This window comes from Leuciscus leuciscus (assembly GCF_965113295.1).
Source record: "Leuciscus leuciscus genome assembly, chromosome: 15".
Lineage (NCBI taxonomy): Eukaryota > Metazoa > Chordata > Actinopteri > Cypriniformes > Leuciscidae > Leuciscus > Leuciscus leuciscus.
The window spans coordinates 34,147,507-34,173,022 of NC_138739.1; the positions used below are offsets into that span (position 1 = coordinate 34,147,507).

At 41.0% G+C, this 25,516-nt stretch overlaps 1 protein-coding gene and 3 long non-coding RNA genes across 4 annotated transcripts in view; 2 read left to right on the top strand and 2 right to left on the bottom strand.

Annotated features, from left to right (window-relative positions):
* Positions 1-25,516, bottom strand: part of LOC309475515 (V-set domain-containing T-cell activation inhibitor 1-like) — a 76,414-nt gene that overhangs the window by 50,324 nt on the left and 574 nt on the right. Inside the window, exon 2 of the mRNA XM_082138336.1 lies at positions 23,269-23,309. Within this exon, the coding sequence (XP_081994462.1) occupies positions 23,269-23,309 (41 nt within the window). The remainder of the gene's footprint in view (positions 1-23,268; positions 23,310-25,516) is intronic.
* Positions 8,340-9,935, top strand: LOC309474858. The gene is made up of 4 exons (XR_014197448.1): positions 8,340-8,386; positions 9,109-9,156; positions 9,287-9,313; positions 9,482-9,935. It is a non-coding gene; the product is annotated as an uncharacterized lncRNA (long non-coding RNA).
* Positions 15,928-17,364, bottom strand: LOC309475547. The gene is made up of 2 exons (XR_014197713.1): positions 17,229-17,364; positions 15,928-16,070 (listed from the first exon to the last, which is right to left on the bottom strand). It is a non-coding gene; the product is annotated as an uncharacterized lncRNA (long non-coding RNA).
* LOC309475557 lies at positions 18,525-20,120 on the top strand. The gene is made up of 2 exons (XR_014197723.1): positions 18,525-19,555; positions 19,746-20,120. It is a non-coding gene; the product is annotated as an uncharacterized lncRNA (long non-coding RNA).

Here is a 25,516-nt window from a genome sequence, read left to right on the forward strand (position 1 = left end):
AGTAACACATGCAAACAAAGAAAACAGAAAAGGAAACAATGATACAAAGAAAAAAACAAATAAGGGTTGTCGGGTATGTATACACGACAACGATGTACAAAAAATGGAAAAGTGTTTTCTTTGTATAGACGACAATGTTGTGTGTGTTTACACGGATCCCCAAAAACGAAAAATCGCTATTATGTTGCTATTAATTAGCAACAATAGTCACTATTAAATCAGGCCAGTAGTTGGCGATGTCACTTTGTAAAGAAAGACTATGCGCCTGTGCACATACAAATTCTGACGCCAAACGCGCATGCTTATAGACTAAACACTTAAAATGCATGTGCATGACGTTACCGTTTTCACAGATTTGTGTTTTTGTAGTTCTCTTACGAGAGGTCTCTCGTACTGCGTAAGATATCTTACGCTAGGGGAAAATCCTTTTCCGCGAGATATTGAAGCCAAAAATTATCCTTAATTTTGTAATAATGCAAAACGCGTTGCAGCAGCAATGCAGACATAGGCGAGACAGCTCGCGCGCCTATTGGCTGCTCTGCGGCAACTGCAGCAGCCTATCGAGCGAGGCCTGGCGTGACGTCAGACCCAATCAGGGCACTTCGCGCCCGCTGCGTCACGTCCCGCCGAAATGGGCGTGGTCTAGGCCTATAAATATCGCTCGCAGGCAGCTATTATCTGATTTTTCATCCTTCAAGCGAAGCACACGCATCGCTGGAGCTGGATTAGAAGCCGCGCCGTCGAGAGAGAGCACCTCCAGACTGAAGTCGCTGGCCGCGCCGCCTTCCTGCCTTCCTGCTGCGCTTTCCGGCGCTTATATCCTTCTCTTTATTGCACTGTATTTCTGTGTGTGTGTGTCGCCGCCGCGACACACATTTCTAAAAGAGCTAGCATCTTTTTAAAGATGCCTTCCTGCGGCTCGTGCAGAGCCACACTCAGCGACGGGGACCGCCACGTGATCTGCGTTTCCTGCCTGGGTGAGGAACATGCAGCTCTCGCGCTCGCTGACGGCGGATGCCCTCACTGCGAGCTGATGGCAATGGCGACTCTGAGGACTCGCCTAGCCGTCTTCACCGAGACTGCTCCCCCGCCCGCCGCGGCGTCGCGCCGTAAAAAGCGCCGTGCCCAGCGGGCCCCGGAACCCTCCCTCAGCCGCCAAAGCTCGCCGGTTCGCCCGCTTGCTTCCCCGGCTTCTTCTGTTTCGCTTCCTGACGGACAGCGGCCGCCGTCTGCCGCCGTTTCCGTTGATATCGCGGATGAGGAAGCCCTGCTGGGAGAGGATGATTCCTGCTCTATCCTGGCGTCAGGCAGTGAGGATTGGGCGGGCTCTGAGGACCCCGCACCCCCTGCCCGCACTTCGTCAGGCAAGAGAGCTTCCATTGAGACGGAACTCATGCGAGTACTCGCACAGGCCGCGGCGAGCCTCGGCCTCGAGTGGTCTTCGCCTGAGCAGCCCGCTCACAACCGGCTGGATGGATTTTTCCTGCCTGGGAGCGCGCTTCGCCTGTGTCCAGACCGGCGCCTTTTCTTCCTGAGTTACACGAAGAAGTCGCCAAGTCCTGGAGCGCCCCCTATTCTGCTAGAGTGCGTCCTGCTGTTTCTTTGGCATTCTCCGCCGTTGACGATGCCAAGAACAGAGGATACCTCTCGCTGCCGCCGGTTGAAGAGGCGATAGCGGCCCACTTATGCCCGCCCTCCGCTGGACGGCGCGCTAAGCCGGCCCTACCCTCTAAAGCTTGCCGCACGACGTCGAGCTTGCTCCACCGCGCTTTCTCCGCCGCCGGGCAAGCTGCGTCAGCGTTGCACACCATGGCAACGCTCCAGATCTTCCAGGCCGATCTCCTCCGTAAGCTGGATGAGGAAGGACCTGACGCGATCTGTGTGCCGGACTTAAGGAGTGCCACGGACCTCGCTCTTCGTGCTACTAAGTCCGCAGCGCAAGCCATTGGACGGACTATGGCTTCTCTCACCGTGTCTGAGAGACATCTCTGGCTGACGCTCTCGGAAATGGCCGAGTCTGAACGCACCGCGTTCCTCGACGCCCCGCTTTCCGCCACAGGCCTCTTTGGATCCTCCGTCAAAGATTTCGCGGAGAGATTCGCAGAGGTACAGAAAGCGTCTCAGGCTATGAAGCACTTCCTCCCGAAGCGCTCCAGCTCTGCAGCAGGCCGTGCGAAACCGTCTGCTCAGAGCTCACAGCCACCGTCCACTGCCTCCACTTCACAGCGCCGCCAGGCCAGAAGCGCGAGACCGCGCTCCCGCTCATCCGGTCGCCGCCCCGCAGGACGCGGCTCGCGACCTAGGATCACGGTGAAGCCCGAGGCCCCGAAGTCGTCCTAGCACAGCTAGGAAAACGACGGTGTTCCAGTCCCGCTGCGGCCGGACTCACACCAAAGCTATTCGCTCGTCCAGTTCCAGAAAATGTGACTGTTCCAGTGTTTTCTGCAGCCAACAAGTCGGTTCTGTCACCCGCTTGCCTGCACACAAATGCCGTTTTCACGGCTACCCAGATAAATCCCCAAAAGAGTGTATTTTCTGGTGTCCCGGCCACGGCCGATGGTGTTTCGTGTGTAGTAAGAATGCCCACTGCCCAGTGCCCATCCCTACACATAAGCACAGCCTGTCACACAGGGCTCGCGCACATAAAACCGACTCAGATCGGTTGCGCTTCAAACATGGTGAACGTGCCCACTACCCAGTGCCCACTAACACCACGTTATGCATGTCTCACGGTTTCTGTAAAAACGAAACCAACGTGCACTCGCTTCACGCAAGCGAACGATGCTTTCGGTGTGATAAATGTGCCCGCTGTCCCGCGCCCACATCCACACATAGACATGACAGTTCCCACGGGAACCGCCCAGCCCTCCCCCTCGCGGTTAACCACCGTAGAGGAGTCGAGCGCGGGCAATCTGCCCGCTGTCATCAGCGCGCCCCACGCCTCAAATGTCACGAGCGACACGCTTGTGTTACAGCACACCGAAGCTTCTCCATCGCTGAGCGAGCGGAGTGCGCTTCGTATTCGACCCCTAGCTATCCATGCAGACGCATGGGCAAAGCTACCCGGGGTTTCGAAGTGGGTGCTGAACATTATAGAAAGAGGCTATTCGCTGCAGTTTCGCCGACGCCCTCGCCGCTATGTGGCGCGCGTCGAGACCACGGTAAAAACAGAAGTAGCACATCTACTTCGAGCCGAAGTGACGAAACTATTGAGCAAAGGGGCCATAGAACCTCTCTCTCAAGATCAGAGCGAGGGAGGGCTATACAGCAGATACTTCCTGGTACCGAAAAAAGACGGGGGTCTCAGACCCATACTAGATCTAAGGCAACTGAACAAAGTGCTTGTGAAGCGACAGTTCAGGATGCTCACGACCAGGCAAATCCTTGTGCAGATTCGCCAAGGAGATTGGTTTGTGTCAATAGATCTGAAAGACGCGTATTTTCAAATACAGATAGCGTCACGTCACAGGCGATATTTGAGATTCGCCTTCGAGGGCCAGGCATATCAGTACACAGTCCTGCCGTTCGGTTTGTCCCTTGCACCCCGTACATTTACGAAGTGCATGGACGCGGCGCTCGCACCCCTCAGAATGAGAGGCATGCGAGTGCTGAACTATTTGGACGATTGGCTGATTCTAGCGCAATCTCGCGCAGTGCTCATAGAACACACGACCATTTTACTCGATCACCTCGAGGATTTGGGTCTGAGTGTCAATTGGGCGAAGAGCTCCCTGTCACCCAGTCAGAAAATATCTTTCCTGGGCACAGAACTGGACTCACTATCCATGATAGCGCGACTATCACAACAGCGCGCGGTAGACATTCGACGCACAGCGAACTCTTTTCGCTGCGGCGCGTCTGTCCCGCTCAAAAGATTTCAGAAGATGCTAGGTCTCATGGCCTCAGCATCGTCAGTGCTCCAGCTGGGTCTGCTACGCATGCGCCCGCTGCAGTTTTGGCTGAAAGCGCGAGTCCCACGCGAAGCGTGGGCACCCGGTTTGCTTCGCCTCAGGGTCAATCAGAAATGCGTTACAGCTCTGAAACCCTGGAAAGCGAACGACTGGTACCAATCAGGTGTAAGCCTGGGGACTTCCTCGAGGGTGAAAGTGGTGTCCACGGACGCGTCCACCTCGGGATGGGGAGCGCTGCTCGAGGGCAGACCGTTCTTCGGCCAGTGGTCAGAACGGGAGAAGCTCCTGCACATAAACTGCCTCGAAATGCTGGCAGTAGACAACGCGCTGACGCGTTTTTGTCCCCAAATAAAAGGTCACCACGTCTTGGTCCGTTCGGACAACATGTCTGTGGTGTCCTCCATAAATCGCCAGTGCGGCATCAGATCCGAGAAACTGTACAGGCTGGCAGAACGCCTCCTGGTATGGGCTCAGTGCAACCTGCGCTCGCTCAGAGCAGCGCATGTGCCAGGGATCATGAATATAGGACCAGACAGACTGTCCAGGAACAATGTTCCGGCAGGCGAATGGTCCCTACACCCACAGACAGTCCAACTGCTGTGGAAGAAATTCGGCAGAGCGAAAGTGGACCTGTTTGCGTCTCAAGAAAACGCTCACTGTCAAGAATTTTTCTCCAAGAGCAGGAGCGCGCTGTCCCATGTGTGGCCCCGCCGCCCGCTCTATGCTTTTCCCCCCGTCTCTCTCCTGCCTCAGGTGATAGAACGGATCAGGGAAGAAGGATGCTCAGTACTGCTGGTAGCACCGTTCTGGAAAAACCAACCTTGGTTCCCAGCCGTGATGCAGTTAGCAAGTACTGCCCCGTGGCCAGTACCAGTGAGGAGAGATCTCCTCTCACAGGCCCGCGGCTCGATCTGGCATCCTCACCCGGAACTATGGTCCCTTCATGTCTGGGCCATCAACGGGTACATGTTGGACTCCCTAAAGGAGTATTAAACACGATCACGCAGGCTAGAGCTCCGTCTACAAGACGACTCTATTCTTCGAAATGGTCAGTGTTTTCGGGCTGGTGCACAGCCCGTGGTGTGTCACCCACAAACTGTGATGTGACGGAGGTGCTTTCCTTCCTACAAGAGCTGTTGGATGGGGGCAGGGCCCCCTCCACGCTCAAAGTTTATGTGGCGGCTATAGCAGCGTTCTCAGAAACAACGCTTGGTCAGTCAATAGGAAGGAACGATTTAGTCATCCGCTTCCTTAGAGGAGCTAAGAGACTGAATCCTCCCAGACCTCCCTCAGTCCCCGTATGGGACCTTTCTACGGTTCTGGAAGCCATGAAAGGTGCGCCATTTGAGCCTTTACAGTCAATCGATTTGAAACACCTGTCTTTCAAAACTGTGTTTTTGCTGGCTCTCGCTTCAGTGAAGCGCATAGGGGATCTACACGCGCTCTCTGTGAGCGCGGCGTGCATGGAGTTTGGGCCCAATGACTCAAAAGTTATACTCAAACCTAAGCACGGTTATCTTCCAAAATCCCTCAACACACCGTTTAGGGCGCAGATTATCTCTCTGTCAGCCCTACCGGTCCCTGATGAGGAAAGAGATGCGAGCCTCCTTTGCCCAGTCAGGGCATTACGAGCTTATGTGTCTCGCTCGTCTGTTTTCAGACAGACGGAACAGCTCTTTGTTTCGTTTAGCGGACGTTCTAAGGGACTAGCCGCGTCGAAACAGAGCCTATCCAGATGGATAGTTGATGCTATAGCGCTGGCATACGCCTCCAAGGGCATGCAGTGCCCTTTGGGTGTCAGAGCGCATTCCACGAGAGGCATGGCCTCTTCGTGGGCCTGGTCAAGTGGGATTGCCTTGCAAGATATTTGTATGGCGGCAGGCTGGGCCTCCCCGTCTACATTTATAAGGTTTTATAACCTAGAGGTTCCCGCCCTGCAGGCCAGGCTGCTGTCGGTCTAAACTACCAGTATTATCTGACCTGATGCGTTCAGCTCAGAATGCTGCGTTTGCTGAGCACAGCTCAATGTTCGACAGTTTAAAGCTGGGCAAACTGACCCACATTTTTTCCCATCAGTTCAGGCCGTATCCCGCCCTGTCTGTATGATGAAATTCGCGTCCCTTCGACGCTACTTTATGTGGAAAAGTGAGGCTGCACCCCTCCTTCTTCCCGGACTCTCTGTGAGTTCACTGAGTGATTGTGCACTATATGTACCCCGGGCTTTCGCCCTTGGGTCTTTGGTGTCAGATCTCAGCATGCACGGCGTTTTACATTGGGTCCCCTAGCGTAAGATATCTTACGCAGTACGAGAGACCTCTCGTAAGAGAACGTACTCGGTTACTAACGTAACCTCGGTTCTCTCTAGAAGAGGGAACGAGTACTGCGTATCTTGCCGTGCATGCACACGCTCTGGTTGCTTCGATGATGAAAAACCAGATAATAGCTGCCTGCGAGCGATATTTATAGGCCTAGACCACGCCCATTTCGGCGGGACGTGACGCAGCGGGCGCGAAGTGCCCTGATTGGGTCTGACGTCACGCCAGGCCTCGCTCGATAGGCTGCTGCAGTTGCCGCAGAGCAGCCAATAGGCGCGCGAGCTGTCTCGCCTATGTCTGCATTGCTGCTGCAACGCGTTTTGCATTATTACAAAATTAAGGATAATTTTTGGCTTCAATATCTCGCGGAAAAGGATTTTCCCCTAGCGTAAGATATCTTACGCAGTACTCGTTCCCTCTTCTAGAGAGAACCGAGGTTACGTTAGTAACCGAGTACGTTTTCACTGAGACGATAACGGCATCGTTTTCAAAAACTTGCACTTTGAAACCCATTTTCATAGGCCTGCGTTTACAGTCCCCCAAAATGCTGTGGTCATGTAAGAGAACTGCCAAACGCATAAGTTTCCTAGTCTTAAGGTGAATTAAAGGCATTAAGTTGGGTGAAGAATAAGTGGGAATCAAACCCATGACTATAGGTGTTACCAGAAAAGTTTTTATTAAATCTAAATCAAATAAGTGATTGCCCAATATATAATATAACCAAAGTATATAACCATTGCCTAGAGAGAGAATGGCAGTGAACCATTGCCCTATAGAACCATTGTATTCTAAATGAGAATACAATTACAGGATACAAAATCAGGAAAATATCATACAAATGAGAATGTCATACAGTAAGACAGTTTTAAGGGCTTTGGAGTTGCTGGATGTAAGGAGAGTGTCCAGGTAGGATTTTGGTTCCTTACATAAAATGAAAAAGTAGGGCTTAGCACCCTGAAATTTGTATTTGTGTAAGAACATTTTCAAAAAAAATATTGATATCTTTATCAAAGCTGTGATGACCAAATAAAACATATTTGTATTACAAAGAAAAACTCAATAGCAACCTCTAGTGGAGTGACAGGTATATTATACTTGTTCAAAAACTCATTGCTGCATTCGAGATGAGTTTGGATGTTGGAATATCCTAAATGAAATGTACCACTTCAGATCTCAGTGAGTGACACAAGCCAAAACAAACCAAGCTTGCAAAAATGTGAAATCTTTGTAAAAACAAGCCACTCAGTTTGTTCACAGCTGCTAGCCAAGTGTAGAGTATGACACATGTGAACACACCTCTCCTAAACCTGCCATACAGGTGCAGTGGCAAAATCTGACAAGTCAGTGTGGGGTCGTTTAAAATGTAGGAATAATTGACCTGACATTGGAAAACAAGATTAGATAAATGTTGCAAAAGTTGCAGTTTGTGTTCGTATTAGAGTTTTTCTTCTGTTGAGACTGAGGTGATCCAAATAGTCGTGGCTTGAAACAGGACGAAGATTGATCGGCTTGTGCTGCATCTCTATGGAGAGGCCATTGTAAGCCGCCATGTTGGCCCATTGTTTTGCCCTCCAGGCCGCCGCACAGGTCACGTGACTGAAAACTATGAATAGTACAATCTGTTTTATCAATACAAGCTGAAGCTGCAGGCATGTTTTCTTTCACAAAATACATTTTTGTCAACATTGGAACACAATGGAACATTATAAAAGTCTTTATTTTAGTATGAAAGCTAATTGTTAGCAATGGTGCACATTACTTGTTATATTATTGTTATTATATACAGTAAATAGTATACGCTAACAAAATGCCTTTAGAGCTTCTTAAAGTGGATGAATAAGGTGGGTTGGGATTAAAATGATCGCTCCGCCTGTCTGTTGTTTGGTTTTGGTTTCATTTCTTATGAGTATTTACGCAGTCTCTTTCCTGCTAGCGCTCAGTCGGTTTTATCGATACAAGCTGAAGTTGCAAGCATGTCTTTTTTCACAAGCGGCTTTTCTTCCAACACGGGAACACAGGGAAACACAAATGAGAAATCCTTCAGTAAGTGTCTCTAAGTTTCTTTTGCAAGTTCATTTGAGTGTAATGCTGTTACATGCAATTTTTTTTTTTTTTTTGTTTGTAATAACACTGGAACAATTTCAACTTTCGTTGGAGGAGGTAAGCTCTAATATAAAATAACTTTTGTGAACCTCTATAATGAACAGATTGTCTAATGTTGTCTTATAGGTGATCTTGCATCTTAGAGTAAAAGTATATAGTTTTAATGCTGAATTTCATTGTGATATGGTAGGTTGCATTCTTAAAGATTACTTTGGGGCGTGATATTTAAATGATGATTGTTTTCAGCCATCGAATTTATGATCATTCCTGTGATAAGATTGGTGGCAAACGAATGTTTCATAAATCACATGTGAACCATATCGTAAGATGATTTCTGCGCTCTGATCTGTTCTCATGTCTACGTTAGATTGATAAATGAGGCAAAATGTCCTGGAGAGATGCATATTCATTCACACAAAAAGTTTTATCTATGAGTATGCATCCCTAAGTCTTTCTATGGCCTGATCTTAGTGTTGTCGAAAGTACCGACTTAGGTACCAAGGTACACTGAAATTTTTAAAACACAAATCCGTTTATCAGCGGATGTTATTAGGCTGTGCAAGCGCTCGCTGAAGACAACATGTTTTTGACGCATTGATCATTGTAGCCAATCAGAGACATGTTGAGCGCGTGAATGCAACGGCCAATCAGAGATGTTTAAGAATTTGTTCAACAGCACCGCTCAAAATGATAGAGGGAAATGCTGGTATCGTCACATTTTCTAAATTTCAGTACCGAAGTCGATAGTAACAAATAATTGTGTGTTTGATTTGTCTCAGCCACTGGAAGTGCTTGTATGGCTGCACCTGTTCCTGTTCCTCCTCTGGGTAAGATAATATATCATCCAAAAATATCTAATTTGGGAATACCATAATTTTATGTTTCGTCTGAAATTATGTCTCTCTCTCTCTCTCTCTCTCTCTCTCGCTCTCTCGCTCTCTCTCTCTCATTATTCAGTTAAAGGAGGAGTATGTGCAGTTGTTGGTATGTTAATATCAGTTTGTACATTCCCTTTAGTAGATGAAACCTTAAAATTAGAGATTGATTGATTTATTTGAACAGACATTATATTGTTGTTGTTGTTTACATCATACACATCCAAAGTGAATTTCCCACAATGATCCTTGTTCATATGTTTGTATGCAATTTTAGGTGACTTTGCAAAAGACAAAACATCGTCATACCTTAACTCAACATGCAACCCTGCATCCAGTGGTCAGAAGTGATTCTACAGGAAACCAATGCTGGAGATTCATCAGCACATTCCACTACATATATCCCTCACCAGCTTTTTTTTCATCTGGGAATTCTTAGCAAAAGAGTGTATTGTATTTGCTTAACTTGATGATTTAGTTTAACTGTGTATTCTTTATTACAATTCTCTCTGCTCTGCCCTTTTTGTTGCATGTCTTTATTTTTTTAAATCAATATACATGATATTCTGTTTCTACTTTGAGGATCAGTTTGAGCCTATAAAATAGTATATGAATGTTGGTCTCTAAAAGCTTGCTATGATTTGAGGAGTAATGCACAAACAATGTACTTGGGTAAGATGGAAAAAAAAAAACATTGTATTGGGGCCTTCAATAAAGACTATCTACTGTAACATTCTCTCCTATATGCCATGAACATATTATTTTGGTTGTAACCCTGTACATTCAATGACAAAGCTTGTGCAGATCATAAATACTAAGAGTAGCAAAGAACATCAAAATACTACAAAAAGATGACATGAAACACACACACACACACACACACACACACACACACACACACACACACACACACACACACACACACACACACACACACACACACACACACACACACACACACACACACACACACACACACACACACACACACACACGTACACATACCGATCAATAGGCAAGCTGATGCTGAGGATACAGATATAAGAGCTAGGATTCACAAACCTGCGAGTCTTATAGTTTAATATAACAATACATTTTCATATCTGCAGATTAACTAAACCACTGGGTGGTCAAATGTCACATGAAACATTTAAACAATGTTTTTTTTCTGTTAGTCAGGTAAATTGAAAGAAGTTTCTATAAAACAAGCTTGGTAGAGAGAAATGAAGGGGGGGAAAAGTGGTCATACTGTTGATCCAGGCTGGCACACTTAAATTTCATTGAAAAGTTTATTTCAAGAGGCATTCAAATCAAGTTTATTTCAAGTACCTATACTCAGTGGTAGATGAAGTACACAAATCAAGTAGCCTATTCAGTAAAAGTGCAGGTAAACTATTACTCTAGTAAAAGTAGAAATGTACTGATTTTTTAAGTAAAAAGTATGAGCAATACATGTTTATTTGGTCATTTTAAATACTTATATACTTTTACATTAATTTTATATTACATATTTTATATAAACCTTCTGCTCAAAATACCTGGAGGAGGGGGAATTGCTGGGTCTAACATCATTATTATGAATTATTATGAATTGTCAGTAGCCAGCACTAGTCACTAAGGAAGATAGTGAATGCAGATACAAAATGAGTGTATGTAATGAGTGTGTTGACAAACAATAAAAACAGATTTCACATAGGGCTAAACGCATAACATTTTAAAATGAACGCAATGCAAACAAACTAGTTCCCTTTCAAAAGCTTCTCTCAATGCTGTGTTGAGTTAGTGCTTTGAGAACACCTTTGTGTCTGACCGGCAGTGAACACGCCAAGGAACATCATTGGAATGCGTGCTTGTGTGTGTGTGTGTGTGTGTGTGTGTGTGTGTGTGTGTGTGTGTGTGTGTGTGTGTGTGTGTGTGATGTGTGTGTGTGTGTGTGTGTGTGTAAGCTCTCTCTGTCTGTCACTCTTTGTTCGGAGTTAGTTTCCAACTGATAATGTAAAGAAAATTCTTCACCGAAACAGAAAAAGAAAAAAAATGAGGGCTAACTGACACAGTTCACTGAAATAAACGTTGAAATGGCAATTCATCTGAAAACCTGAATCCTAAAATGTCTGTGATTATCGGCACATCGTAATGATAAATAACATGATAGGCTATATTTCAACTCCATCCATCCATCTATTCTTAATTTCACTTAATGAAAAGTAAAATGTTTTCTCTTCACTTAGACAATGCATTGTTTTGTTTGCTATTGTTAAATGTTTTGTTTAATTTACACATGATTTTATGTTTGTTCATAATAAAAATGCACATCATTTACCCAAATCTGATTCAGAGTGTTTATGGCCACGTTCACACAGCAGAATACGGTTTTCTGTCCTGTATTTGAGTTCTTAATACGGTTGTGTTCCCAAACAGTGCGGTTATTTACGCGAGTGCAATGATTAAAGGCGCCTGGCTCATGTTTGAAGCTACTGTCAGTTAATGAACATTTGATGGATGAACTTGTGACTCAATTGGACTCTGTCGTGTCAAACAAGACCTTTCCGAATTTTAGATAAGACCCGCCCTCTCCACTTTTTGAATAAGTTTGATTGATTCACCAGAATGATTGACAATTAGGAGGACCAATAGTATAGGTGATCCACCCGGAAGTAAAAAATCCTCCGCTATACCTTTAACTACCTTAGTTAACATGGGCCTACTAAGAATGAACAATACTTCTACAGCATTTATTAATCTTAGTTCATGTTGTATTTGTTAACATTAATGTATTGAACTAACATGAACAAGCAATGAACAGCTGTATTTGTATGAACAAATGTTACAGTTAGCTATTGTTCATTGTTAGTTCATGTTGGTTAATACATTAATGTTAACTAATGAGCCTTATTGTAAAGTGTTACCCAAATATATAATAACAAGCAATAATTATTGGTTCAAAAAAAGTATCAAAGTAATCATATGGGTTTTATTGAACAACGCTGTTAAAATACAGCATGTAAAATATATGATAACTAACAAACATAACATTTACATTTATGCATTTGGCAGACGCTTTTATCCAAAGCGACTATACATTGCATTTCAAGGTACACATTTACATTCTTATCAGTTTTTACTTTCCCTGGGAATCATACCCATGACCTTGGCGTTGCAAGCACCAACGCTCTACTGTTTAAGCTATAAGCTTAATTCAAATGTCAACTTAATCTTTAATATTTGGTCACTTCTGTACGATAGAAATGCAACAGCTACTGCAATTTCCGGGGAGTGGTTGTAACACTTTTTTCTTCAGCACCTAAAACAACCCTTTTTTTTTTTTTAGCTACATGTCTGAAACTTTTAGGCAAATTACCCATATTTGTCTACTACAAATGGCAACAATTTAAATTTCTTCAAATATATCACAGACTTTGTGAGGTGATCATGAATACAAGGTGGTCCTTTGTTACACACACACATACTGGGGTAAGTTGTAACAGGTAGACAAAATGCACAAAAACGAAGGGTTTTTATTAACAACATTTTTATTTTAAATGAATGGCTGCAACAATAAAATATGTGTGAATATGCGGAGTGTATGTGCATATTTTGTGTGTTTGTGCATGCACAAGTGTGCGTTTGTGTGTGCATGTCTGTACATGCACATTCATATGGGTGTGTGTGTGTGTGTGTGTGTGTGTGTGTGTGTGTGTGTGTGTGTGTGTGTGTGTGTGTGTGTGTGTGTGTGTGTGTGTGTGTGTGTGTGTGTGTGTGTGTGTGTGTGTGTGTGTGTGTTACAATCTACCCCGCCACTGTCACTATTGTTTAACTAGCTGTATTAGCATGGTGCTTTGAAATTAGTAGGAGGTTGATACACCATTCTTTACTATAGAAACTACAGTTTGACCTGATATAACTCATACAACATTATCTACAACGGTAGAAGTACTAAACAAAATATTATCTTGTTATGTTTTTTTTACTTTCTTGCCTCAGAATTTGATTTTCTGCTGTAGCTTCAGTAGAGATTGCAACTCAGACTTGAAAACCTCCGTGTGCGATCGTAAAGGAAGCCTGAGGAAACTGAAACTGTCACATGACTCCTATCTTATCCCTGATTGGTGGAATTGGTAGTGTAACAACTAGCCCCGTGTTACAACCGTCCCCGGTCTCCCCTACTCGACTTTAATCGAGGAATCGTTACAGCCCTAATGCAAACTAAACCTACTTAGGGTTCAGAGTATTCATTTTTTCCCACATTAATTTCCCACGTCTTGTACAATTATGTGCTTTTGTTTTATTAATACAGTATATACTTTTTTTCTTGATATACCCCGAAAGAATGGAAGTGAAATGTGACAACATGCCCCATAGGTGGGGTTCATTGGAACATGTGAGGGGCACATTGTAACATAACATATGACAGCTTAAAATGTTATCTGATCTAATAAAAACACATACAAGACAAACGTACACAAGTCTCAATAAAATACAATTATTAACTTTTTCATATTAAATAATGGCATTTTTTTATAATTAAAACTAAAATATTTTTTGAGTTTAACAACGAACAAACCGGAAAAAACACAGCTATACAACATAGTTCAAAACATAATAATAATGAATCATTTCTGAACATTGACTCTCAGTCTTTATTCACCTTTTTCTCATGTTTTCTCAATAGAATTCATAAAAGTAGGCTATATAATAAAATAGTTATAATAGGGGCTCATTCTAACGCAGTGTTACATGTACCCCACCTGCGCAACTGGGATTTAAACGCGGCTAGTGTCTTCTGTCTAACATATTGGAGATTAAAATAATATCAGATTTGTCTCATTTAAAATAAACACCAAAAATAGAGATGAAAAATGAACATAAGTAAGAAATTTACTTTTACTATGGTTAAATGTTCAGTAATATCATCCAAAGATTTCTGAATTTTGGCGCAATTTTTTCTCTAAATAGTGTTGATATGGCAACTAGTAAATACACTAAGTTTCGTCATGCTAGCATGTGTGGAAGTATTTAAAACAAGTGTGTTACAACTAGCCCCGAGGCTGTTAGGGCTAGTTGTTACAACTAACACCAAGCCTTAGTGAATGTAAAACATTAAACACGGGCATCATGTGACACACCTCTGCAAACTAAATTAGACACATATTTATCTAACAACAACCCGACTGATCACTCTGAGAACAGGCTTCAATTAGCATTGTGTCCATATAATACAAAAAAACACAATACAACAATGCTGTAATACATAATACAAATACTCTGCTTTTGCATGGATGAATATTATTGTCAAACTAAAGACAAATATTAACATAATAACAATGAAAATTAATAAATATAAAACAAATGTGTGGCAAATTCATGAAAATGCTGTCTGAATCTTGTTTCTCTCTTTCTCTGCAGGTCAGATTGAGGACGTCACTGGAAGCTCTGCATTCTTGACAGTGATGATAAATAGACAGTGTATTGAGACACACTGGCAGAAATGTGTGTGAGAGATCAGAAAATGACAGTTTAAATCTGTGACTCTATAAGAACTGTGGCGAGATGCATGGAGAAATAAGTTTTAGACACTTGTGAAAAAAGTGAGATGGTTAACAAGTTACTTGTTAAGGTCCCTGGTCAGGGAGTGACATAAATGACAAAAACAAGACTTCTTAGTTATCCTTTTTTTTTTTTTTTTTTTTTTTTTAAGCGTTATTCTTTTTGTTTTACAAAACAAATTCTTTAAATTCTTTAAAAAATATATTTTTCTAAAAAGAAACTAAAATAGTTTGGAAGCAAACATCTTCAGAGTTGAGCTAATGCCAAAACAATAAACAAACAGAAACTAACTTTTCCCACTAAAATAAACTAACTTCCCTACGAGTCAAAAAAATCATACAGTATATACCCCATCTCCTTATCTGACCAATAAACAGGAGAAAAAGTGATGGCCTTTTGGCCTACAAAACAAACAAGGCACTCACCCCATACGGCTTCCCAAATAATTTAGTAGTTACAGATAGGATCAATAGGATGTTATAGACATAAAGATCACACTGTATCAAAAGTGGCCAAAAGCACTATGTTAAACAAAAAAGAGAGCACAGGAATCACAATCTGTCCATTTGTATCATCTAACACACAGCACAATACAGTCAGTCAAGACTCAAGAGCAAACAAAGAGGCAGAGAGCTCCCTCCAGAGGAATTCTGGGGGAATTTATAATCCGGGATCCATCAACAGCCTCCCATTACATCCAGGACCAATCCTTAAGGAGGAAAAGGAGACAGCAGGAACAACAACAGAACCAAAGTATAACAGCATTACGTCACGGACATAACAACTGTAAGGATGTGTAAAAGAAAAAAAAAGTAACCTCTATTAACTTAATCAAATCAATATCGATCACCCTTTGCCATGCAAAACTTTTGTCATATTTTTCTTTTTGTGAAAATACTAACATGTAGGATATACTGTATATTTATGACAGAAGCCAAGAACCTTAATGAATACGTCAGTGACAATTTAATTGATCTTCAATATTCACTGGGATATTTGAAGTGTTATTGAAGTGTTTAGTGTTTTATATAAAAAAAACATTATATTCTTTAACAATTATTATTATTATTATTATTTTTGAATGAAAACAGCTAAATCATATGAATAGAGTAAAAATACAGAAAGTTTTCTGTAATGGGTAGGTTTAGGGTTAGGGGATAAGACACAAAATAAAAAAAATAAAATAAAAAATGTTGGCACTTATAACTGGTTTTACAAATACGTCAATGCCCATCAAATCAGACATTTTCCACTGTTTTCTGTATGATTGTGACATGAAACTCTGATCTATCAGGAATGACCAGCAGAGGAGCTCTGATACACTGAATGATTGTAACGTTCCCTGTTTTGTTCCCTGTGTTTTTGTTCATGGACTTTTAGTTTGTATTTTGCCCTGTTTTGTTCTTGTTTCCTGTTCTTGGTGCCATGTTTGTAGTTCTTTGTAGTTTTCTTGTTGATTTAGTCTTGATTGTCCCCATGTTTGTTTTGTGAAACCCTTAACCCCTCTGTGTATAGTGTTTCTTGTGTTCATTGTTGGTTGTTGTCCTTATGGGCATCTTGCTATTGTTTATTAATTGTTTTGTTGATTTTATGTATATTTCTTTGTTCTCTATTAGTTTTGTCAATAAACATATCCTGCTCTCCCTGTTTATTCTGAACACCCCGTGTTACAATGATCTTATTTGAGTTTTTAAATAGCAACCGGTGCTATAGAAAGACATACATTTGTATTGTTTAACCATTGTAATGTTTTTTATTTTTATTTTTTATTTTTTTTACAATTATTAATTTATCTTTCATGTTATTATTAATGTTATGATTGTGTGGTCTTCAATTGTTAGAGATGAGAGGGAATGTCTCCATTGTGTTATAAAATGAATGTGTGACTAATGGATATCAAGTCCACCATTGTAGAGTGAGGTTCAACAAGACAATGAGGCTTTAACAAATGTTTGAGAAAATGGAAGAAAATGTCCAAAATGCACATTAACTCTCTTTACAGACTGCACAAAATGAGTAGATTGTGTCTTTATCTTTAAACTTTAACACATTTGCATCACCGGCACGACTCAGTCAGCGCAGAAGATTTGCTCATTTGCTCATTCTGTGTGACTATTGATGAAAACAATGTCTCAAATACTAATTATCTTCCGGGTTTTATGAAAACGAGCTGAACAGCTCTACCAAGCCAAGTAATAGTCATAAATGTACTTTTACTTGTATCAATTTACAAAATATAGTGGGATTTATGCTCAAAACTAGAAAGGGCTTGAAATATTCAATATTCAGACATAAAATACAGTGTATTTCTCATTCACTGCCATTAACACAGCCTCTTTCTGAATGTTTCTATACTTTTCTGGTGTTTTTATTGAGTCACTTACACAGTAACTGCAGTAAAATATTACCTGAAGGTTAATGACCACTGATCTGTAGAATTATAAAAAAATACATCTTCTCAATGAATGTCCAAACTAAACCAGGCAAACAAAATTGGTTGAGAGATTCTGATTAACATTTATCTTAAAAAGAAATTACATAAATCACACTGTTCTTTGTGTAAATTACGTAGGAGTCTATCAATGTGAGTTTGCATGATTGAGTTTTAATAATTACTAAATATTAATCTTAAGGTGCATTTGATGCATGACTTGGTGTTACTAAAAAACATTATTGTAAAATGTAAAACCATATCATTTACTTGTTATTTTGTGGTTTAAAAAGTGTGTTGTTAATAAATGTTATCATAGTTTATTTGTTCATTGTTAATACATGTTTATATTAAAGTGTATTTGTTAATTTTATAATAAAAACCCATAATCTTTATAAATGGATGAATTTGTGTTACACTGCCAGTTTCTTGAACACATCTGTATGTTTCTGACTGAACAACTCCATCCTATAAGTGTTCCTTCTTCATTTGGTATTTACATTGTTAATGTATTTTCTTTATGGATCATTTCTTAAGATTAAAACAGTGTTACTGAATGTAGACTCAGACACAGATTTAACAGTCAAGAAGATGTTTATTGACAGCAACTGTGCAGAACTCATTGTCTACAACATGGAGTAACATCCGTGAATGTCACTCACAAACATTAGGCAACCAGTAGTGGGACGCCCGCTAGCGACCTCACCGCCCGCCACTGGTGACATGCAGTGATAAAGTCGCTTTAGTGTGAACACAGCTCAAGGCTTACATTATGAAAATGTTATCAAGACATTAGGTTTGTGAGCAACATAACGTAACTTAAACATAATATACAGCATAATATAATTGACAACAAATACATTAATATTGACAAACAAAACATGAAGTACACTTGTTCAGAATCAAGGCAGTAACATTGACAGACTCATTGGTGACAGAGTTACCTTTAAAAAAAATACTGTTTCGGTGTTTCAAGATCTCATTCAGCAAGAAAAAAACTGTGTATAAGGCAATAATGTAACAGCTCAAAACAGAGTCACAAGCACCAGAAAGACCCCGTGACAGCTGTAAAATAGAGAGATAATGTGGAAATTTAAACTTTTAGGACTGACATGTCATTTAAATCACTGTTTTTTGTCTTCAGTCCTGAAAGAGGAGAATGAGAGAGTTTGCTGTTTTATTCTTCTACAGTAAAATACAATTAAACAGCCTATAGTCAGTATACTTATTGTTAGTACAATTAATAGAATGAAAAACCAGTTCAATGAAGTCTCCACACTGTCTGATCCAGTTTCATCTTCTGGGTTTTCATGTTCAGTGGATTTACTTTCTTTTCCTGCTGTTGATTCTGCAACAAACAAAATACCTCACTGTGATAAAGGCAAGAGATTTATCTATAACTAGTGACCTTGCACTTTTTTAATTTTTTTAATTTTTATACAATCTTTACGAGTTGGGGAGTCGGTGAGAAACATGGCAGAATACCACAATACTTAAGTATTTAGCAGTGATGTTGTCAGGCTTTTCTATGTACAGCGCAGTAAGCTAATCGCCTGCACAAAATATGATATCATTATAATATAACACTATATTATGTAACAAAGTTTACAGTGTCTTCATAAATTAATTAAAAACATAAAAAAGCAAAGCACACCTGATGCACATCCTTTTTATTCATTTTCTAGAACTAGAGTTTAAGAACCTTGCTGTATTTTTGTGTAATTAATTAAGAGAGAATACACCGACGAAAGTGACTTGAACACACCTGCCGTCCTAAACACGACTTCTCACCTCATAAGTACTCGAACTTCCCATGAGGACTTGAACGAACCATTAAAGAAAATCCAGAGCTTCCCACTTGCATTTACTAACAATCTATTATCTATATAAACTATTCTAACAATCATTCTCCTTAGAAACGCTTTGAACAACAGAGAACATCAGTGGTATAGTTCATCGTAATATACATAATTACCTGCTATAATTCTAAATGTACCTGAATTTTCATATCAACAGAAAAATATAGTGGGGTAACCTGGCCTCTCTTGAGACTCCCCTGATTCACAGCAGTTAATGATATGCTAAAGCCCGCCGGTACATTGATGTGATTGGTTACGAGGTAGTTTTGAGATGGTCTTTGGTTCACTGTCGTTTTAATGAACTATACTATGAATTTGTACAGGGTTTGTCTTAAAGCACATTAAACACACCACATAGAAATATATACAACATTAAAAGCTTGATTTTCACCACAGGGGGACTTTAAACTTTGTTGGCTGGAGACCTATAAGTTTGGTTTGATGTTCAAAAACGTATGAAGCACAATGTTCTCTCACCATTCCTGATTTCAAACACACATTCACAGCGTTCGACATAGTCTTGTGTTTGTCAGAGCAGAAACTAAAGCTGATGCTCGCCGTATGTTTTTCCATTGTCTCCGGTCGTGTTCATATATAAATTGCGTGAGCTTATTTTGTCCATTAGATCAAAAGATCTGAAAAAGGCCATACATTCACCCGCCCATAGACCCTCCCCTCGAAGAAATCTGGACAGAAGTGTTTGAAAGTTGACAAAATAGACAGATTAAAACACCAGGTGTAAACAGGAATGGGTCGCCCTCGTTTACTTGTGATCCGATCGACCAAAAGACAACTTGATACCAGGGGCCGGTTATAAGTTACAACTTAGGCTAGTTTTCGTTCAAAGTTTGTTTTTATTGTTTTTAACAATATAAATCACATTCACAGACCCCTACCCCTTAGAATAGCATCCATGCTGTCCATTAAATCAAAATGGAATCGTAAGAACCGAGTATACATACATACATGCTAACAAACATTAACCTCCAACCAAATACAACAAATACATACATAAAAAAATATATATATATTTAAACAGACTTATCAACATATTCAATAAAAGAGCGCCACAACTTAAAAAATTGTTTTTCCGATTCTCTTAGCGAATACCTAATTTTTTCATGGCAGAGACAAGACATCATATCTTTGATCCATTGAGTGTGAGTGGGTGGCAAGGGGTCTTTCGACTTTAATAATATTGCTCTACGTGCGATCAGGGAAGAGAAAGCAATGATCTTACACATTGATACTGACAACCATAAATCCTCTAGCCTGACTACGTCAGACTTCCTACTTCCGCTAATTTCATTTCGCTCCTGTAGTCAGTCTGAGATAGCAGCCTATCTTTCAGTTTTCCACCGGCCTGAAAACAGCCGGGCCAATCAACGAACAGAGGGCGGGCTGAGAGCCGTGACGGAGACGCTGATTCTACCGTGGATGCGTAGATTTACTTCACATAATCTCCAAAAGTCATTCACAGCCATGTTCACTCCGGTATTTCGCTCGATGGTTTAGTTTTTGCATCATACATGTGTTTACAGTGGAAGTTAGATGCGGCTGAGCCAGCGCATAACACACGCCATAACCAAACGTTATGTGATTGGCTTACGGGTAACCAATGATTTTAAACTTCAGACAAGCGCCCCCCCGCGCGAGAGAAAACACTTCTCTATTATGCCCTTCCAGACTCTGTATACGAAGCAAAGTGAAGTAGCAGAGTCTGGTATTACCAGGCTATAAATCCTCTGGAGCGACTCCAAATAATGCCATCAGAGGTTCTGGCTCTAATCTATGCTGAAGGACCGCAGAAAGGTTGAGAAATATGGATCGCCAGTAGTGCTCTAATTTGGAGCATGTCCAGAACATGTGAATTAACGTTCCCTCAGCACACTGACATCTATTGCACATAGGGTTAGTACCAGGAAACATTTGAGCTAGTTTAACTTTGGATATATGAGCTCTGTGTACTACTTTAAACTGTATAAGCGAATGCCGAGCACATATTGATGATGAGTGGACCTGTTTAAGAACACAGATCCATGTGTCTTCGGAGAGTGGTCTATCAAGGTCTTCCTCCCAAGCTCTTTTAATGCTATCCAGGGATGAAGATGCCAGATTTATACAACTTAGCCTACTTTTGACGTAAATGGACACTCAGTTACGACTTGCGCACTTCTAAATATGTTTGCGTTGCACCATTAAACTTAGTTGAAGCTTCACTCTATGTGTAAACTAAATATTTACGGCAGCCTCCGATCAGGAGTAACGGTTGGAATAAAATATAAGACAGACTGAACTGCTTCAATAAGCTCTTCTTTTACCTGACTTCAATTCTTTAGACATATATGATAATGCTAATATTTACACTCGCTTATATTTTAAAAGAGAGAACATTTATGTGAAAAGATCCCGTCCTAAACAGCGCACCGCTGTGTGCATCGGTCCATGTTGTGCATGTTAAATATCAGTCATAATCAATAAACCTAATTTCTTATGCTTTTTGTATCAATATTTATTTATTGATCCTTATTTAATTTCAAATATAGTTTCTGAATGTTATTATTTACATATTAAAACACTTGTTATTCATGATCAAGTAGGCTATCGTATTTAATTTAAACTTATTTTTAGCGTTAGTAACGTGAGGCAAAAGAAGTTAGAATGAAGGATAAACTGAAATTCACGGCATGTCAACACAACATCTGCTCACGTATTTGAAGGCTGCTATTGGATCATCGAGTGTAAACGTCATATTATGCGACTACACATTTCTTTATGGAGAGCTTACGACCTACTAGCTACGTTCTGCCTAACAAACAATTAAAGTACAGAGTTAGTTACAAAGCTACTAAGCCTCTAGTGTGGACTTTATGTTCCAATTTAAGAAATAACTTACGAACGGCTGGTGCAAACCTAGCCAGGTGTACACGGCCTAATTCATAATTAATCACTTTTTTTCTCTGAATAGGCTATAGCCTAAAAGACCATTTATTTTGTCTTAGACACACGATAATGTTGTGATTAGTAATTAATTGGTCCTTCTTTAAAGAAGTTCATCATGGTTAGTTGATATTGAGGCTAATCTCATTCAGTAATTATTGATTCTGATTAGTTAAGCTTGTTTCCATATTAGTTCATAGTATCTGAAGTGTTAATGTAGAATTACTCATTTGTCCTGCATTACTTTCTTGCATTGTTTCCTATTAATGACAGACCATTATTCTAATGTGCTATCAACTTCATACATGAATCAAGCATTTCTACACACCGGTGATGATCAGCAGTAGAGACTAAGGGCGTTTTTCCACTGGGTTCGTTTGCTGCGGTCCGAACCCGAGTGCGCTAGTTCCCGGCGCCCCCCGCAGCGTTGGTCTGGTTTCACACTCAATTAGTTGTATCGAACCCAGGTGCGTTTGCAGTGATCTTACGTCATCGCAAACGCACACGGAAAATGCATGGATAATACAACTCGACTGAGCATAGCTGTAATTTGTCTGTTTTTTTGGTGCTATTATGCACAACATAGTGAGAGACATCACCTCTTCAGTGTCCCACAACGTTCCCCTGCCACTCATGGTTGTCGTGTGTGAGGAAACAATGATATCGACAGTGATACGCATGCGCGGGATACTATACTTCCTGAACAAGCGCGCACCCGAGTCCGTGTTGCTTGCACATTAACGCGAACCGCGCCACGGTTCGGGAGCAACCGAGCTCAGACCACCTCCTCCAGGTAGTCTCGGGTTCGGTACTCTAGTGCGCACCCGGGTCCGATGACAGCGTTCACATTAGCGATTTTTCATGCGAACCGTGCCCCGGTCCGCACTAAACTGCCAGTGTGAAAGCGCCCTGAATCTCAAATGAGTGTGAGATGAGGCAGCTGAACTCTCCTGCATCAGTGCGAGTGAGATTGATGAGTTTGATGGAGAAGTTTCCTCTCAGATACTCATGTGGGAATGTTTCGGCTCTGTTCTTGTAACGAGGGTGCTGTCGCTCCGGTGAATCTTTACCCTCGAATATATCATACACAATCTTGCTGTCGTTGTGTCTCCAAAACACAGTAATATGTTGAAGTTTCAGATCATGTTCAGTGGAAGAACACGGCAGGAGAACAGAACCACCAATAACAGCCTCTACTGTTTCCTGCAGAGACACTGAAACAACACAAACTGTTAAACACTCAGTCTGTGGCATGAATTTATCTTTCTGATGTGTCGTTCTGATGCTCACCTTTGTTTATCAGCACCGCAAACACACAGATGAAGCCGCAACTGCAGAAACAGAAAAAAACAAGTTCCTTTTAACTTCTTTAACTTCAACCACAGCATGATATTAGCAACATACATGTTTAAGATGAGCAAGTTCTGCACAGAACCAATCCCCAGTGATCACAGCGAGGTACACGCCGCTTAGAAATGCTGTCCGACTTGCTGTGATGTCATGCTAACATGTGCTAAACACCAACAGCCAATCAGGCAGATGGGCAAACTAAAAGCATGATAACTTGTTTTTTTGGGGCGAGGGCAGGAGATCCTGTCAATCCACATGAGATCGACCAATAGCAAACCCCAAAGATCCTATCCATTTGCGATGGACAAAATCAAGTCCCACCCTACTTTTTTTTTTTCTTGTTTGAGAAGCGGTTTCACTCGCAAAAGTCTATCGCAACTTCTGTTTCATTTGGGACATGAAAATGTCCCAAATTAGAGGGAACACATAATTTTATATTATTTTTAGATTTAAATTACTAAGGAGAACATACAAATTGCAAAAACTTTAAACAGACTGCAATTACTTTGTTTTACTAAAAGTAACAAGACGAAACTAAGCAGACGCAATGTGATAAAAGTCTTGGCGTTCATTCTAATCAGAGTTTTTGTACTGTCACAATAACCGACCATGAACACAATAAGCAGTGAGCTAAGCTAGTACACTACATATTGTGAATTGCTTGGTTTTCATTTCTGTGACTTGACAGGGAGCCGCACCAACACTAAAATCTCATTGGACAAAAATATCAGTTTAATCATAAATCATGAACAAGGAGAGACTGTGTGTAATTTTATTATGAATTTATAGATATTATATAGTGTAATTTAGATGAGTCTATCTCTAACTGAGATCCAGGTTAAAGTTGGCATGATACAGAAGTTGCAATAGTCTTTTCTTCACTATTGCTATATTTATACTTGAGTGAAACAGCTTCACGAACAAGAAAAAAACGCAGGGAGGGACTTGATTTTGTTTGGCTCTGGTTGTCCCGCCCTCACTTCATTAAACACGTCATCAGAGAAGAGAAGAGATGTCGATGCAAGAGAGTTATTTGATAAAAAATTCTGAGACACATGAATTAAATAAATAATGATGTGCATGGATGAATCATATATATATATATATATATATATATATATATATATATGTTTAATAGACAGCAATATTCCATAAAAAATAAGAATTGTCAATTTTTATTTCATGGTGACTTCATGTGGATTGAGGTCACTGTTCAACTAAACTGTCCAAATGCATCAATTGACAACTAAATTAGTATATGTTTCCATGAATTTCCCTTAATATTTTATATTGGATGTTACACCTTCATCCTGTAACGTTAAATGTTGAACTCGTCGTATATGATTTAGCAGTAAATATTCTTAAGAGAGCATCTTTACCCATATTACCATACTGGTGAAAACTTGAATATCTTGAATGCACTGTAAGATTAGGCATTGCCAAATGACTTTCGAATAAAGCTGCACCAGGACACAAAAGATTGAAATGAAAAATACTAACTTAATGCTAACTGCTAACGTTAATGACTGCGGCAAAATAATAGTTGCAGACATTTTCCTGCAGATAAACCCGTTTATCATTAAATAATCAATCCATGTTTAATATATGCCTTAAAGGGTTTTCCTGTTGATTCTATCTTCAAACAGCAGATGATTAACAAAACAAACTAGGCCAAATGTTCATACGCGCGTTTATACCATAGACTGTAAAAAATATGGACAAAGCGTCTGTGACGTCACCCATAGACTTCTGAAGAACGGTTTTGAGGCCGTTTATGGGGGGTATGGGCGGCGCCATATTTCAATACAAATGTTCAGAAAGGATAACTTACAGGTATGATGTGTTGTGTCAGATCATGGCCGAGACGTCAAATTTCAGGAATTCCACTCGGCGCAGCCTATGCTCGTTGTCAGCTGTCAATCAAGCTGTCAATCGCGCCCTTATTTGTCATACATTTTATATCTAAATACGATCTAAACTAACGAGTTAGAAAAAAATTCACCCCCCTCACAGTTGTCAGGCACTCGGAACCTATCGAAAAATACAATAAAAGTCCATGGGACCAACCTGTAAAAACATGAATTTATGCTGTGAAAACGGACATTTTAACATGGGGGTCTATGGACATTTGCTCCCTTTTGGGACCTTCCCCTAGCGGATTTTCGATGTATTGCAGTTTTTTGCACTT